Raw genomic sequence first — 17,134 nt, 5'->3', positions numbered from 1 at the left:
ACAGGCACTAAATGACTGACCTAAACAGAAAATTTAACCCATCTAGAGCTCTGTGCTGGCCTTTCCAGGCCCGAAGAGTGTGTTTTGCATCACAGGGATGGCAAACAGCATTCATTTCATCACAAGGATTGCCCTGCGTTGCTTTGTCTGCCCTGGAGGGAAAGGTTCCCAGCAGCTTTAGAAGCCGCAGTGCAAGGTCATCATCATCCCAGTTTTCATCACCCAGTGGAGGGTGGGGAAGGAGGAGGAGGTCATGATAGGTTTCGCTCAGGACATGGAGGACGTAACACCTCTATTAGCAGCTGTCCCCCTCCTGGGCTGTTTTGGTGTGTGGGATTGGGTGCATGATGGCAGAGGTGCCTATGGCAGTGGCTCCTGTCAGAAACATTTTGTGCTTAGCTGGGAGCTGCAGCATTGCTGTCACTCTCCTTACACTAAGCACTTCATTAAATGTTGTCTCTCTCCAGCCTTTGTTAAGACGCAGCATCTTCAGTGCAAAGAGAAATGCATCAGTGTTCCCTCCATACGCCGCTGCTGCACTGCCCAGGAACCAGGGTGGAAGGCTGTCTCCCTTTCACCATGCTTCCCTCCACAATCACTCAAGACCACCCAACGGTTATTCACCTGGTGCACAAGCCAGGAGAGTTCCCCCCTTTCACCTCACCAGCCACCTGGGTTTGTTCCTGCAGCAGGATCAGGCCCCGGGGTTCTGCACAGGTGCCCTATCACAGCTGTAGGCCTGCCTGGACCAGCCACGAGCACAGCAAAACAGGCCACAGGGTCACGTGCTGCAACTGGACAAGGTCAAGATTTCTATCATTGCCTGCGCTGGCAGGGTGAGGGGAGCTGGGGCACATTCCTCACCCCCTTTGCTTGCTGCAGGGGACAGAGCCAGTGCAGCAACAGGCACCTCCCTCATGTGCTGCCACCAAAGCTGTGTGTGGTTCCCGGTGCCTCTCTAAGTCCTGTGTCCCCCACAGGTCCTTCATCTGTGCCTTGTCACAACAGGGACTATTCTAGCTCAATTCCCATGTTCCAGCTTGTTCCCCACTGGCAGCGTAAAGCAAAGCAAGAACTAACAGCATCAGCTGTTGGGATTCACTGCAAGAAGGCAGCACAGCCACGCATGTGATGCTGATCAGGCCTTCAGGCTGGCAATAACCCTGCAGCTTGGGGTGAATCAGCAGCACCCATTATGCCTTATGGGCACCCCCAGCCCCGGGCAGGGCTCTTGCTCAGCCACATACATGGATGTGTGTTTAGTTGCTGCTGTACTGCAAGGCACAGGTGTCTGGTAGCAGTCACAACACCCATGCTAAGCCATTCGTCCCAAGTTACTGGCTTTATCCTTCAAAAGGAAGGAGCTGAAAAAAATGTGAGGGGACAAAGTATTTTTGTGATGTAGGAAGCTGGCTGCTTCCTAAGGTCCCTACTGCACCCACCAGGGAAATGGCAGTTCCCAGGGGAGCAGGGATACTCCAGGGGTCTGGGACAGCAGCAATAAACTGCTGCAGGGACACCCTGGCAGGGCAACAGCAGCAAGAAACCCCAGAGCAGCACCTAGGCTGGGGGAAGCAAGGGGGAACATGCCCCAGGGGTGGGGAGGGAGACCCAGTGCTGCAGGGGCCACAGCACCTCTGCAGGGTACTCAGCTTCCTACCAGCTCCTTCCCAGGCCCCTAGGAAGGGAATGGCTGCTGCCTTCCTCTTTTAGCACCCTTCCCTCCTGGTTTGCCATGCAATTCAGGTGTGCTGGATAAAGAAGGGTTGATTAACCCCTTCCCACCCGGGGCCAGCTGGCTCCTCACTCAGCAGCCTCAACACACCAACTCAGTGCTGGTGCTATAGCCTCTTTCAATGTCCTCGGCCTCTGCTTTGCCATCCAGGTCCCCCAGCACCACCCTCTAGACCTCATTCCTGCGGCCACATAGGGTGTTCAGAGCCATCCTGGCCGTAGGGGATGGATCCTGCCTGCATTGTCACCTCCCCTTGATTTCCCAGCTGCTGAAGCTGAGATGCAGTGAGTTTGTGTGTTCTGCTGCAGGGCAGCCACTGGCACAGCAGACCCCAGGTGGCACCTCTGTGCCCACCTTGAAGGACTCGACAACACTTTCTGCCCCAAACACACCCTGCACTCATGTTTCTGAAATTCCCTCCGTGTGTCACCAACTCCATCCTCATGGGGAGAGGCCCAGCAGCCTGGCATGGGTGGCCCTGCAGGTCCCACCGGGGTGGCTGGTGGAGCTGCGAGGTTGGTATCAGCCCCCAAGGAGCCCAAGCAGGGCAGTGGGCAGAGATCGCAGCTGTTATCACTGTAACAACCAACCTTTCTCCTGAAAAAGGGAGCGACTCCAGATTCTCTGTGGGCTGGCAGTCACACCTGGTTTTACAGCCAGGCAAAGGAGAAGAAAGAAGCAATTCTGTTTACTTAGGGACTAATTAATATCCCAGCTCCTGGCATGTACAGAGGCAGCAGAAACCTCCCCCACAGCGTGGTGGAGAGCAAGGCTTTGCAGCCCTTTATTATTTCATTATCAACCAGGCAGGATTAGGAGGGTGGGTCAGGGAACAGCACCGGTTTTAAGCAGGTTTAGCTCCTTTGAAAAGGCTTACCTCAGTTCAGCCTCACTTGCTGGCTACAATGCAGTTATTTCCCAAGTGGAGGGGTTTGAGTAAGGGCAGGGGCATGGGGATGATGCGTTTTTTAATAGCAAAAGATGGAAGCCCATCAGGGAGAACCTGGGAGGTTCCTTTACCAGAAACTGGCTTTATATGTGGAATTGTAATGACCAGGGAGGGCAGTTTCTCAGTTCTGCCAAGCCCTGCATTGCTCCCTGGAGAAAACCAGGGTCTTGGTGCTGCTCTGCGCACACTGGGGTGTTTTGGGACAGTTTTGTGCATGGGGCCAACACAGTGCTGGGGCGGGACAGCTATCGCAGGCAGAGCAGGAGGAGGTTTTGCTCTTCCTCCTGTACCAAGTTTCTCCCTGGGTGGGGTGGCTTGGAGCAGGCCCATCCCAGCCCTGTAAGGAAAGAGGAGCTGTGGGAACTGCAGCAGCAAATCGTTCTTCTTTCCCAGGCCAGAAAGGGGGGGATGCAGTGGGATGCCATGTCCCCCATAAGTAATTCTGCCCTGTGGATGCTGCCTACAGGTCCCAAGCGTTGCAGTGGGGATCAGCCCGGGATGGAGCCTCCGAGCCCAGCCAGGTGGTTCTCATTGCAGCCTCTGACTCACCTCCCAAAAAAGCTTGTGACGAGATTGTGGTGGGAAACCACTATCAGGAAGTGGTAAAAACTCTGCAATGGCCTGAAATGCGGCTTCCCTCAGCAAAGGGGGAGATCAAACAGCAGCACTTTGGCCTCAATCCCTCTGACACCAGGGCTAGTCATCGGGGTGACTTTTCAGCTCAGCACGTGGTACATGTGGTTCCTCCAGACTCAGCAGCTTCTCGTAAAGCGTTTGGGAGTGTTTTGCTCAAGGCGGCCTGACCTCAGAAACATTTTTGAGTAAATCATCAGCTGAAAGGTATGAGCTCAACTTGCTGGTGCTGCCCATGGCTTCCTGGTGAACCCCTGTGGTCCTGGGCTGTGCTAGCAGATGACGAGAGCTTGGTGGAGGGTCAGGGCTGGGTAGCAGCCCCCAGCAGGTTGCAGAGCCTGGCTGTGATTTAGGAGCTGCTGTAACCCCCAGCTCCTCAGAGGTTAAGAAACCACCTGGGTCAATCCCTGGGCACTGTGTGAAGCTGGGCTTGTGGGTGATTCCTGCTGCTTAATGGGCCACAGAGACAGAGACCAAGGGTGCAGTCACTTGCCAGAGTGCTGCAGCAAATCAGCAGCAGACCCAAAACCTGTGTCCCAGCACATGCATCTCAGGTGGGATGCGATCCCAGTCACTCTCCTCCAGGAGATGCCTCTGTTAATTTCAGTCCCCTCCTGCTCTGTGCTGGTCTCCTGTGTCAGCACCAGTACCTCCCCAGGGAGCCACAGGGTGACTTCTCCCTGCGAGACCCTGCGGTGGGGGCTGAGAGGGGCCGAGCCGCAGTCCCCGTGCTGGATCTGCCCTGAAATGGCTCTGTCTCTGCATCGGCTGCTCTCGCAGGCTCTGCCTGGAAAGTTCCCACTGCTGCAGTCAGTGCCTGTCCCCCTGCCAAACCCTGCAGCCCAGCCGGCCCCGATGCAGCACCAAGCCGCGCTATTTCTGGCTCCACCTTGAGACATGTACCTTCAGCAGCGGAAACGATGCTAAAAAAGACAGATCCAGGATGAGCGCATCCCCCTCCCATTCCCATCCCTGGGTGGCTGTCGGTGGACGTGGCAGTTCATCTTGCAGCAGAGCCATGTCCTCTGCACGCCTCCTCCGGGGCTGCCTGCCACTGCTGTGTAGGCAGTAGGAGCCCAAAATCCGGGGCCTGCCCTGGCACTGAGAGCCTCCTGCAGCCAGGATGCATCACCTGGGGAGGGCAAAGGGTCATAGCAGGGCCAGAAAGCCTCCAGCCCCTGGGACAAGCTCCCTGGGGGACCAGCTCCTCTAGCAGCTGGGGGCAGGAGGAGGAAGAGCCTGGGGGCAGCAGGGAGCTGAGGAGGTGTTTAGTTGCCACATTTAACCCTTGACTTCTTGCACAACTCAAGGCAAACCCTGTCTGCTGCTTCTGCCTCAGTTTCCCCAAATACAGAGCATCCAAGCATCCATCACCTTCTCCAGTGAGTCTGGGGCATGGCACTCTGGATGTATGAGCCTTCTTCCCTAAACGATGTCTGTGGGGTCTGAGGTACCCCACAGGCCCTCCCAGGACAGGAGTTTGAGGGGTATTTGTTCTTGAAGGGAGACTGGTGGCCTCTGTGGTCATGGCTGGACAGGACACCCTGCACCGTAGGCAAACTCCCTTCGTAATGAGAAAGGAGGTGGGAGAATTCACCGCTGGCTATTCCCACCGGTACACTGGCTCCACATCACATCCCCACATCACATCCCGGTGCTGCTTTCCCACACACACAGCCTTTGGAGCACCACGTGGGTGGGGATGGAGCCCATCAGGGCAAACAACAGCCCACAGCATGGGAGCCCTGGCTGCCAAGCACCCTTCGGGCTGCTGGTCAGGCCAAGGGAGCTTGTTAAGGCTCTCGTAATTAAGATAGCCAGAAAGGACCGTTTATCAGCACCGAGCAGTGAAGGAATCAATCCCACTTCTGCACTACACATTGCATCTGGAGCCAACAAATGGTATCTGCGGGACTGGGTCAAATCAGCCCAGCACTAAGATGGAAAAGGTCTGCCTGGGTGTCCCCTGCTGTCACAGAGGCTGAGTTTATGACAGTCCCATTCAGCACCCAAGAAAAACCTGGCTGCAGCCTCCCCATTTCCCTGCCCCTGGCATTGCCCCCATGGGCAGCACTGCCTTAACCCTTCCTGTGCCCAAATGCGGTGGCATTGCCAGCTTCAACAGCTGGGGACAAAGCCGTTCTCAGCCCCTTTCCCCAGCCCACAGCACGGCTGTGGCCAGCAGAGCCCGGACGGGTATTTCACTCCTATTTAAAGCACAGGCAGGCAGTGCAAGGGGGGTCCCTGCAGCGCGGGGCCCCAGACGGATGTAGCGCGGTGAGGACAGAACCCAAAGTAGCCTCGTCGCCCCATGGCACCTGCAGGGAGCAGTGTGACAGCTGTTGTCATATCCTCCCACCATGTCTCGTGCCTTCCGGAGCGGAAATTGGGAGCAGGTTAGTCACTGAGAAGGGTGAGGGGCAGGTCAGGGCGCTGCGCTCCCCAGCATCCAGCTATTTTCTCCTGTGACACCTTGCCAAGGATCTCGGGGCTGTTTACAAATGCTGGACCACAGCACAACAGTGGCTGGTGAAGTGGCCATGCCCAAATCTCACCCAGAATCAGCTGTGGGTGCTGTGATCCCCCAGCCGAAAGCATCGGCCAGTAAACAGCTGGGAGTGGGTTTTGCCCCACCACCCCTTCTAAGCAGCTCTCTGAACCCATAGCGCCCAGGGAAGTCTTTCTGGAAAGTGTGCTTCTCCAAATCATGGCATCTCGGCTCTCATTTTAGGTCACTGTGGGAAAGCAAGACTTATCTGCCCAGCTGGTTATCCTGTGCCTTCCCTGCAATTTTTGGCCAGTTCCAGCGGGTTTAAGTAGGGACAAAGGGCTGAGAGCTAATTAAACTGCTGTAAGTGTGAAGAGCGATGCCTCCCTGAGGTGCAAGCTCAAGGTTATGGGGCCCCCAGGCTGCTCCAGCCCAGCAGCACACAGTGTGCAAAACCCACACAAGTATTGCCATGAAGGGTCATCTGAGGGATGGGGAAGGGGCAAGGAAGGCCCAGGGGAGGCGGAGGAGGGGACTGGGGCACCTCTCCACCTGCCTTACCATTCCCACAATGCTTTTCCGAGTGCTTGTCATCTGCTTCCCCGTGCAGAGGCTCAGCTCAGCTCAGCTCAGCTTGGGTGAGAACCTCAGGAGAGTGAAGGGCCAGCTGGAGCATGTGGAGCAGAGCTATAGCCATGGTTGGCAAAGAAAATCATTGTTGGGCTGGGCCAGACCCCCTGGAGCCCAGCAGCCCCTCGGGAGGGTGAGGTCAGTCCTGTCATTGTAACAAGCTGCTGTCAGTGATTTTTGCCAGCCGCCACAGAGTGGCTCCCAGCCACGCTGGCAAGTCGCCTGGGCTCTGTCCCCAGCTCCCTGTGCCCCGAGGTGGGGTTCACGACAGCCCACCTCCCTCCACGGTGCTCCTTGCCCATGGCATCCCCCAACCCTCACTGATGCCTGATGGCAAGCCACCAGTGACGGGCAAGACATCGTCCCCCTCCATCCTCCCTCCTGGACGTGTCCCTGCCAGCTGCCCGCTGTCTTCCTCAACCCTTGTCACGCCTCGATTTCTCCAGGCACCCACTTCGGTCCTCTTGCCCTGTCCCAGCTGGAAGATGCAGAAATGGTGTTAAAAGCTGGTCAGCCCAGCGTGGAGCTCGAGGGACTCGAGCAGGCAGGATCCCCCTGCCAGTGCCCATCTCTGCCTTGCTGGACACTGTGCACACAGGCTGGGGCTGGCGTGGCTGCCCGGTGCTGTGCCGTTGCCCTCCCCGGTGTGAGTGCGGGCCGGTGCCGTGCCAGCCCCAGGACCGTGGCAGCACCCACGTCGGTCGGGGCCGATGCACCCACAGCAAACCCGTGGCGTCACTTTGCCCACACGTGTCTGCAGAGCCCCGCTCCAGCTGGGCCGGCGCTGGGGGAAACTGAGGCAGGCTGCCGGGAAGGCGGGGTAGGGCCGGGGCAGCCCCGGGCCGGTTCCCCCCCGGCGGGGAGGGGGGTATGGCTGGGTAGGTGGGTGGGTTAAATTTTTATGAATGGGGCCGCCCCGCCTGCCATTGCCGGGCGGCGCGGCGGGCGTCAGCAGCGAGCCAGCGGCGGGCGGCGCTCCCCGGCGCGTCCCGCTCCCGTTCCGCCGCCGATGGCTGCCGGCCGCCGCGCTCCCCCGGAGCCCGGGGGCGGGGGGGCGCCGGTATTACTTCAAGGCATCTTCGGTGCGGGCCCGTCCCCCGGTGCTGCCCCCTGCTCGCTGGCTCTGACGGCCCGGGAGCTGCAGGTGCGGCGTCCCGGGGGCTCGGCCGGTCCCGACACCGCGCTCCGCCTGGCCGACTGCGTGGGCTCCGCCGCCTTCCCCGCCGCCGCCGCCGCTGCCTGCTTCTCGCTGGTCTGCTACCCCCTCCGCGGGCCACGCTGGGGCTCGCCCGCCCGCCAGCGCCTGGAGCGGACCTTCCGCGTTTGCCTGGGACCCGACGCCGAGGGCAACCTGCGCATCGCCCAGGCCTGGAGCCGCAGAATCCGGGAGCTCTCGGTGCCCGCCGTGCCCACGCAGGACGGTCAGTACCGAGCCGCCGCCCCGCGCTCACACGCGGCTGCGGGGGAGAAATTGTCCCAGTTCCGCCGCCGGTCCCGACGGAGCGGGCCTCGAACCCTCGTTGCCGGGGTTGTACCGGGCCCGTGGCTGGCGGCGGGGGCCCGCCAGCGCTCCACCGCCCGTGCCCAGGGGGGCGGCTGTCCCCGCGGGGCGGCGTGGGGACGCGGCGGGCGCCGAGCCGGGGGCACTGCACCGTGCCCGGGCTCCAGGGGCGCAGCTCGGGGCCGGGGGGGGACACACGGCCGGGGGGGGGGGACGCGCATCCCCGCAGGGTCACTTGAATCCCCCCGCCCCGAACCGCGGGAGGGGGACACGGGGACATCCCTGCGCACGGCACTGGGTGGGGGTGGCTTCTCCCCCGTCTCACCCTTAAACCAAAGGGGCAGCGGGGACGTGGTCGCACCACGGGGCCCCTTTGCACCCCTCCCCCCCCCCCTCCGTCCGCATCGCTTCGGTTCAATAACTAGCAAAGCTCCAAAGGGCAGCATTAACCAAGGAAAAAAAAAAAGTCCTCGTTGCTGACGCAGGCAGGACAGGAGCCAGGCATCGTCCCCGGCAGGTCCCATCCATCATTTGGGAGCAGGCGAATCCCCCCGGGACCCCGCAGGGCCCAGTGGGGTCTCAGGGCAGCACGGAGGGGTCCAGGTTTCCGTTCCCTCTGCCCCCGCGAGCTGCCAGCAGCTCGGAGGGGAGTGGGGGGCTGAGACCTCCAGCTCCGGTGGGCAGGCTGGCATATATTTGAACATCTGAGCGTAGATTCAATTATATGCACTACTTCATTTATTTAGCTGTCCAGTCGCACTGATCAGACTTGGAAATTAAGAGGCATGCGGTTAGAGGGATCCTGTCAAATCATATTTAGCCCAGCTCTTCCCTTCTTGGATTTTAAAATGCAGCTTTTTTACATGGCCTGCAGCTACAAAACAACTTTCTGCTACTCTTCCTAAAGAATAACAAAAAAATCCAGTGGAACGTAGTGAGGGCAAAACCAGTTCCCCGGCTCTATTTCCAGCCTGAACTCTGCAGCTGTAAGTCTCCGAGCGTTTTAAAACCCTCGCCCTTTCAGCAGGCGGTGGCGAGGGTGCTGGGGCAGCAGCAGCTCATTGCATGGCAGGGGCCTCAGGGGAGCCCAAGGAAGGAGGACAGGAGAAGGTAGTGCGGAATTTTGCAGTTATTTTTCTAGCTGAGGGCCAGCAGGATTTGCAAACCTCCTTCCCCAGTTTGGAACAGAGCTACAAATGCCTCTCGCCACACCCTGCGCTTGCACGCACCCTCGTGTGCCAGCACTGTGACATGTGCGGGACAGATAAGGCTGTGCTGGGAAGCGTCTGTGCTCTGTGCAGAGCAATCCTGCCACTCTGTTCCTGCGGGGAGGGGACCCAGGGAGCCACCAGCCATCCTGTCCTGGTGTCATCTCAGCTCTAGCATCCTCTGGGATAAAAGCCCTGCAGACAGCTGCAGCAGGGGTGAAGCTTCCCCCTCCCTGTTTCACTCCAAGGGGAAAAAAAAAAAATCCCTCCACAGTTAATAACCCCCAAGTGGGGGCTGCCGACAGTGTGCAGGAAAGTGTCCCGCCCTGCAGCTGTCCCGGGGGGAGCAAAACGCCCCTGAGCTTGTATCCTGATGGGGAAATCCAGCCCCTGGTCACAGCAGGAAGCTGCCATTGAGCAGCTGGTGTCACCACGGTATCACAGTGTGTGGGCAGTGCTGCCAGCAGCGAGCGGGACCTGGCCTGGCTGCATGCCACCGTTTTGGGGTACTCCCTTGCTGTGCTCATCCCCTTGCTGTGTGGAGGTGACACTCTGTGGAGGCAGGATGCGGTGGGCATGCCCCTGTCCATCCCAGCCATGCAGCGGCTGGGTCACCGGGCAGGACAGGCTTGTCCCTGCCAGCTGGGCATGCTTGTTCCTTGTGCCCAGAGAGTTTCCAGAAGGATGTGGGGACATAACGGAGCAGCTGGGGCTGCTGATGGCAGAGCTGTGGCAGCATGGTCCCTGCCTGAGTGTGACCAGGACACATGTTGCGTGAGGGGATGTGGGCAAAGAGGGGAGAGCAGAGTTTGTGCGCTGGCAGCAGCTGGAGCCCCTTCCTCTTGCTGACTCAGTGTCTGTTTTGCTCAGCGTTTGAGGTTGAAAGCAACCACGCTGTGCCGGGAAGTGGCTGAGCCTTGCTGAGATGACAGGGGCCGGCCAGTGTTGTGCAATCCAAAGGGATGCTCCTGACATCATTCCCACCCCCACCCCCCCAAGCATTGCTGCTGATGGGCTCCAGCTCTCAACCAGCACCTCTGCGATGGGAACCTGGGCTGAGCCTGGTGCTGCTGGTGTCACGAGTCCCAAATCGGGGTCATGTCCCCATCCCTATTCACGCCCTGGTACCAGCAGTCTGCCCCTTGTGATGGAGTCATGGCTTGAGCAGGGTTCGTCTTTCCTCCTCCAGCCATGGAATGGGTCCTTGGGGTCCCAGCCATGCCCCACTGCCCTGCAGTGCCACAAGCTAGCAGCTACGGGGCCAGGCAGGGTTTTCAGGCAAGAGCCAGGTGCAGCTTTGTGTGTATGTCAGAAACGATGTGGCCCATTAGAAACACGGTGGGTTTAAAAACTGCATTTAGGTTCTTGAAGCGCCTTGTATTCTTGCTCTGCATCCTTCAGGGCTGGGAGGGAGAAAGAGAGAAAAGCCCCCCATCACCTTCCTCTGGCAGCTGGGGCTTGAGCACAGCCCCCCTGCCTGGGGGTTCGGCTGCATTTGCCTAGAGGATTTAGTGCCGGCTGTGCCTGAGGAAGGCTCTGGAGGGGCAGGAGCAGGGCCAGCCCAGCTCCGGAGTTGCCTGCTATGCATGACCTGAGCGCTTCACTGCTGTCCCCGAGGGCAGCTGGTCCCCTCGCATCTGGCAGCGCTGATAAGGGGCCGGAGAGGGCGGGGGGCAGCCGGCAGCAGGGAGAGCCAGCTCAGATCAGCGCCCGGACCCGGGCTCAGCCCGGGGCTGACGAGGCTCACATGGGCAGATCTTTGCTGTGGACTTGGTGGCAGGTCCCAAGCAGCCAGCACGGTGACAAGGAAATGTCGTGGACAGTGACAGCCTTACCGGGTCATTCCTGGGGGCTGAAAATCAACCTGATGATGCTGAAGTCAGCAGAGCTGTGTGTGCCCTCAGGCCTGGGACCAGCACAGAGATGGGATGCTCCAGGCACTTCTCCCTGCAGGGCAGCTTGTGGAACTCGGCATGCCCGGGCTTCCCCATCACTGATGTAATGCTGAGTGTCACACAGGTGAGGTGGCACACATGGTGACCTCCATCATCCCAGGCTCCCCTCTCCCTGCCTCCATCCTGGTGGGAGCAGCAGGAGGAGGTTTAGCTAGAAAAACGCTACTCGTGGGTTCAAACAATTCAAATCACCTGGTGAATGCAACTCAAATCACCTGGTGTATGCAGGTGGACAGCCCCAGTGCCCGAGCTGGATGGCCCTGCCCAGGTTAGAGGGGGGGTTCCTGGCCTGGGGCAGTGCTGGGAAATTCCTTCTGCTTTCCTGACTCAGCTCCTGATGGAGCACTCTCTTTGCTGAGTCAGCAGGTGCAGCCCCCACGCTGCCTTGCAGAGCCCGTGCACCCTGGTGGGCACCTACCAACTCCCCAAGGGCCAGGTCACGGCTTAGGGGGCCCACAGCTGGTGGGGACAGCCCCCAACCTCCCCCAAACTGACTTCACCCTGCAGGGCCAAGGGTTTCCAGAGGTGCTGTGGGAGCTCGAGGCATGCTGCCCTGCTTGTTTCAGGGCTGGGGGTGCCCAAGCAGCACCCAGGGGTCCTGCCCTCAAGCACGCTGCCGCCAGCTCCTCTGGGTGCCATCGCACCGCTTCTGCTCCCTGTGCCTGCCTTGCAGGGCAGCTGCAGCCTGGGCTCACGCTGTCCCCCCTCACGGGGACCGCTGGGCTTGGAAGCAGGCTGGGGGACAGAGGGATGTGGAATCCTGCCAGGCTTGTAACTACAGCCCAACCAGGGCCCTCATGCACAAAACCTGAGCCCCATGGGGAACAGGGGAAGCAGAAGTGTCCGTCTGCCAGTGCAGGTGTATTTCCTGGCTCCACTCCATCCGCAGTGAATGCGGGGAATTGGGACCTTGAGTCCCAGCATGCTGGGGGGACTGAGCCGTGTCATGAGTTGTGGGGTTCAGCCCGTTAAAGTCACGGCCAAGAGTGTTTGGGGCCAGGTGCCCCTGGGGAGGTTAGGTTTTGAACCTCCGCTTTGGTTCCACCTTTCTTTCCTCAGGGTGTCCGAAAGCGCAGCTGGCATCACCTGGGGTGCACAGGGATGCTCAGTGCGAGGCTCTGGCCTGGGCGTAAAACATCTCTGCAGACTGTGGGAGTGCTCAAGACGAATCTCTGCAGGACCCTGTGTCCCCATCTGTGCCACCTCCCCTGCTTTTCCAGCAAGGACCCTCCATCCCAGCTCACCTCCCATGGCCTCTGATAGGGATGCAGCTCAGGGAGCTTGTGGGGATCGGGGGCAGCTCCCCTTCCTGTGGGGCTGCGGCAAATGCTGCCCCAGCTCAAAAAGCCCTCCCTAGGATGCACCACGACCCCACCACCCTACGCCCTGCTCTCCCTGCCAGGTGACAGCTATGGGGTGCTGCCCCGGCCCTGCCGTGCGCTAGTGCTGCTGAACCCGCAGAGCGGCGCTGGCCGCGCCATCCAGGACTTCCAGGTGGTGGTGCAGCCCATGCTGGCTGAGGCCGACATCGCTACCACTGTCTTCATTACTGGTGAGTCCACAAACAGCTCCCTCACCTCCTTCTCCTCCCTTCCTGGGATCCTACTTGGGTGCTGCCATGCTGGGATGGGCTCCTCGGAGGGCCCGTACCCCTGGCATTGCCACAGCTGTGGCTCCTGTGGGGTTGGTTTGGACAAGACGATGGGTGGGTTGCACTCAATAGAATCATAGAATCATTGCATGGTTTGGGTTGGAAGGGACCTTAAGGATCACCTGGTTCCACCTACCTGCCCTGGGCAGGAACACCTTCCACTAGCCCAGGGTGCTCCCAGCCCCGTCCAGCCCGGCCTCGGGCACTGCCAGGGATGGGGCACCCACAGCTGCTCTGGGCAACCTGTGCCAATATCTCACCACCCTCACAGTGAAGGATTTCTTCCTCATATCTAAATCTACCCTCCCTTAGTTAACAGGGGTGACTGCCTCGCCTCCTGCACCCCTGGCTGGAACCCCCATGGGGACAGTGGGGCTGGGGTCACTGCCTGAGGGCTGGCAGCAGGCAGGGCAGAGAGGCTTGAGGGTGACGCTCGACTCTCTCCACTTTCCCCTACAGAGAGACCCTACCATGCACAGGAGAAGGTGCGGGATGAGGACCTGTCACAGTGGGACACATTGGTGATCATGTCTGGGGATGGGCTGCTGTACGAGGTGAGCAGCATGTGGGCATCCCCCCGGCCAGGGTGGGTAGAGAGCCAGGACAAGAGGGGTACCTGCGGCAGGAGCCAAGCTTCGAGACACAAAGGCAGGCAGGGAATGGCAAAGGAGAGATGGCATCTGGCCAGGGGCTCTGCGGGCTCTGCTCCCCCCAGGCTGGGCAGGGGCCACTGGGTTCCCTGCCCCCTTGGGTGCCACAAGCTCCCTCCATCCCTGCAGGTGGTGAATGGGCTCATGGAGCGGTCGGACTGGGAGGATGCCATGAAGAAGCCACTGTGCATCTTGCCCGGGGGCTCTGGGAATGCCCTGGCTGCCTCCATCAACCACTACGCAGGGTGAGCATCGGCTCCGCTGCCAGCACCGCACTGGCTGGCACCGCACGGGCTGGCACACGTGGCTGTGCTGACACGGAGGCAGGGGGGATGAGGGAAGCAAAAGGCTGTGCATAGCTCCAGCCCAGGGGAGGGGTGCTGGGCTGCCCAGCACGGGGGTGCCTGTCTGGGTCCCCATCTCCCTGCAGGCTGGTGCAGCACAGCCCCAGCTGGGCCCTGTGACCATCAGGTTGCATCCCTGCGTCGTCAGCTCCCCCCAGGCCCTTCCTCCTCTCTGGGCTCTGAGTCTGGCAAAGCTTTACCCTGAAGGATCCACCCTGGGGCACAGCTGATCCTGCTGCAGGGAAGGGGGACTGGGATTGCCCTGGCCCAGCAGCCCCAGCTCAGTTCCCTCTTTCAGGAGCTGGTTTATCCTTCCAACCCCCAGCAACGCCTCTCCCATCAGCTGTCCCTGAGGGACACTGGCACCCAGCTGAGATACATCCCAGCCGTGACACAGGGGTGAGGGTTGCGCATGGATGCTGTGACAGCAGGAGAGGCCCCGAGCTGGGTCCAGCCCAAACTCACCCTCTCCATCCCTTGCAGCAATGATCACGTTGCCAAGAAGAAGCTGCTGACGAACTGCACCTTCATCCTCTGCAAGGGGCTGCACACGCAGATGGACCTGGTCTCGCTGAGCACGGCCTCAGGCAAGCGCCTGTTCTCCTTCCTCGGCTTCGGCTGGGGCTTCATCTCGGATGTGGACATCGACAGTGAGAAGTACCGCTGGCTGGGCAATGCCCGCTTCACCCTGGGCACCCTTCAGTGCCTGGCCAAGCTGCGGGTATACCAGGGCCGCCTCTCCTACCTGCCTGCTGTCCCCGAGCAGGACACCTCCTCGGCACCCAGGGACCCCCCCATGCCTGTCACCAATGGCCAGCCTAGCCACGTCCCGCCGCCAGCGGGGACGGATGTGCCTGGGTCTCTGCCCAACGACTCGCTGCTGGTGCCGCTGGGCCAGCCAGTGCCGGCGCACTGGACAGTGGTCCCTGAGGAGGAGTTTGTCTCTGTCTATGCCATTTACCAGTCCCACCTGGGCACTAACCTGCTGATGGCACCGGCGGCCCGGCTGCACGATGGCTGCATCCACCTCTTCTACCTGAAGGCTGGCATCAGCCGCGTGGCGCTGCTGAAGCTCTTCCTGGCCATGGCCAGGGGGACTCACCTGGACTTGAACTGTCCCCACCTGTGCTACGTCTGTGTCCGGGCTTTCCGCCTGGAGCCGCGCGCAGCCACAGGCATCATGACAGTGGATGGCGAGGCGCTGGCTTGTGAGCCCGTGCAGGGCCAAATCCACAGCCGCCTCTGCCGCATCCTCAGTGGCTCCTGAGCTGCCAGGTTCGGCACCCCTGTGGTGCTGAGCTGCCGGCACAGCCCAGCACGAGGGCAGCAGAGCCTTCCTCCCACTCAGGAACCTTCTTCTCCTCCTCCTCCCATAGCAATAGCTCTTGGGGGCTGTGGGTACTCATGCCCTTGCTTGCCCCCATGCTTAGCTTTACCCCCCTGGGACAGCCACCAACACTGTCCCAAAAATGAGCCACGAGCCCCATCAGGTACTCGGTGCCAGCAAGATGCCAGCGTGTTTTATCCTGGTACGCGGTCCCGACCCCAGGTGGCTGCGCCGGCACAGCCCTGTCCCCTCCCCGGCTTGGATGCACCTGGTGGCATCGCTCTTGTCCCCGCCATGGAGGCAGTGCCACCTCACAGGGATGGTCAGGACCAATATATCATATATCTAGTACAAGAAATTGACTTTTTAAATAATGTTTCTACCCAAAGCTTCCTGTAGAAGCAGAGTTTATTCTTGCAAGAAGTGCAATAAATATCTAGTGTTTGCAAAAAATTTCCCCCTGGGTTTTAAATCCAAGCTCATGGCTGCCGTCAGGGGCAGGGCTGCAGTGCTGTCACCCCAGGCCCACTTGGCTGTCAGGCGAGGTTTAGCTCAGCACCCTTTGCTCCCCAGCATCCTGCCCAGGCTGCCAGACCACTGTCATCTCAGGGTCAGGACCAGCACGGAGCGATGGCCCCAGGAGATGCTCCCAGGGGAGATGCCTCAGAGGTGGGACGTGGGACATCGCTGCCACTGACCCTGATTTTTGGGGTGCTCCGGTGCGCTGGGGCTGATTGAATCCAGGCGGCTCAGCCCCACAGCAATGTTTTGGGATGCCTTGGGGAAGGTTTAGTGCTGCTGAGCAAGGGCAGGGAAGGGGATGTTGGAGCCGAGGGGTTTGGCTTTCTGGAGGGAGCAGGGGGTCCTATAGGTCGTGCCTCCCCTTTGCCCAGGCAGCCCAGGGCTAGCTGGAGCCCTGCAACAGGTCCCTGAGTGGGGACTTGCCTATGGGGGATTACTCAGCCTGTTTGGTATAAAATTGCAGTAATTAAACCTGATTTACAGCACTCAAGTACAAAGTAGATGAGTGAACAGTGGTGGCTGTTTGCATTTATTCATCTGCAAACTATGCAATTAGGATTGTGGAACCGGGAAAGAAGAGCGCAATTGTTCCCAGCTCCCCCCACCCCGGCCCCAGCCCCGCTTCCTTCTGGGGAGCCCAGCTCCCACTCCAGGACAGCAACAAGGCAAGCAGCAGCTTGGAACCACCTCCCAAAATAATTTCCCTCGTGGCGTTGGGCCAGGTGTAAACATGGGCTCAGCGATGCTTCACTGAACTCTAATCGCACTCCACAGCCGCTGCTGGCAGAGGCGGCTGCGGGGAGAACCCCAGGCCAGGAACGTGCTCAGAGCCCTTGGCTACCTCTTTCAAGCGAGATGGCTCACTAGAGCAGAGCCGCCGGGGCTTGCAGCACCTGAAAGGCTCCCTGGAGTCTCCTCCCAGGAATGGCTGCATTGCTCACAGCGGCGGGTTGGTTGGGATCTCCCTTACACAGGTTTTCCTGCACAAATCTCTTCCTTGACCCAAGAGCTGTCAGCCAGCAGCCCTGGGCTCTTCCTGAGGAGCCCCCAACAGCTCCTCCTGTGCAGCCCCCCCCCCCCAACACCTGAGGGGGGTGGCAGCAGCTGCTACACACCCAAGAGGCAGATGCTTGCTGGTTTTGAACAACTCCAGCAAAGCCACAAGTCTCCAAACACTGACATACCTGTCCGTCTCCTCTGCCCACACTAGCACCCTTACAGCCTCTGCTTGCAGGGGGGGGCAGGGAAGGCAGCCGTGACCCCGCCAGCACCCAGGAGGTGCAGTAGCCCCTTGGCCCCAACAGCCTGGACACTGCAGCATTTGCACCTCATTACACACTTACCTGCGTGCCGAGGCGAGGGGCTGGGCAGGCAGCACCAGGGCAGAGCTGCCAGGGCCCACAAGCCATCGGCCTGCCAGCCTGGGGCGGTCTGCAAAGGGTTTTGCTTCACTCCAGGTCTGGCCCCACATGCACTGGAGCAGCTGCCAGCCACACTAGGGCACACAGCAAGCTGCCGGGCAGCCTGCATGCACCACAAGC

General features: G+C 60.2%; 1 protein-coding gene across 2 annotated transcripts; it reads left to right on the top strand.

The window, feature by feature from the left end:
- The first annotated feature begins 7,346 nt into the window (after positions 1 to 7,346).
- On the top strand, positions 7,347 to 15,524 carry SPHK1 (sphingosine kinase 1). 2 transcript variants are annotated; one of them, XM_056344180.1, is made up of 5 exons: positions 7,347 to 7,856; positions 12,502 to 12,651; positions 13,210 to 13,304; positions 13,530 to 13,645; positions 14,228 to 15,524. In XM_056344180.1, the coding sequence occupies exons 1-5, from the start codon at positions 7,445 to 7,447 to the stop codon at positions 15,009 to 15,011; spliced, it is 1,557 nt and encodes a 518-aa protein (XP_056200155.1). In that variant the 5' UTR covers positions 7,347 to 7,444; the 3' UTR covers positions 15,012 to 15,524. The 2 variants fall into 2 exon arrangements, with proteins under 2 accessions (XP_056200155.1, XP_056200164.1); XM_056344189.1 differs by having other exon boundaries at positions 7,725 to 7,856; positions 12,159 to 12,651.
- The last annotated feature ends 1,610 nt before the right edge of the window (positions 15,525 to 17,134 follow it).

The sequence above is a fragment of the Falco biarmicus genome, chromosome 1 (assembly GCF_023638135.1).
Source record: "Falco biarmicus isolate bFalBia1 chromosome 1, bFalBia1.pri, whole genome shotgun sequence".
Classification (NCBI taxonomy): domain Eukaryota; kingdom Metazoa; phylum Chordata; class Aves; order Falconiformes; family Falconidae; genus Falco; species Falco biarmicus.
Note: the sequence above shows the minus strand (reverse complement) of the source record. Positions and strands in the feature narration are given on the sequence as shown.

Coding starts and splice junctions, on each gene's coding strand:
- SPHK1 (XM_056344180.1), top strand. CDS start 7,445: ATGGCTGCCGGCCGCCGCGCTCCCCCGGAGCCCGGGGGCGGGGGGGCG. Junction 7,857..12,501: donor CGCCGTGCCCACGCAGGACG/GTCAGTACCGAG, acceptor TCTCCCTGCCAG/GTGACAGCTATGGGGTGCTG. Junction 13,646..14,227: donor TCCATCAACCACTACGCAGG/GTGAGCATCGGC, acceptor CATCCCTTGCAG/CAATGATCACGTTGCCAAGA.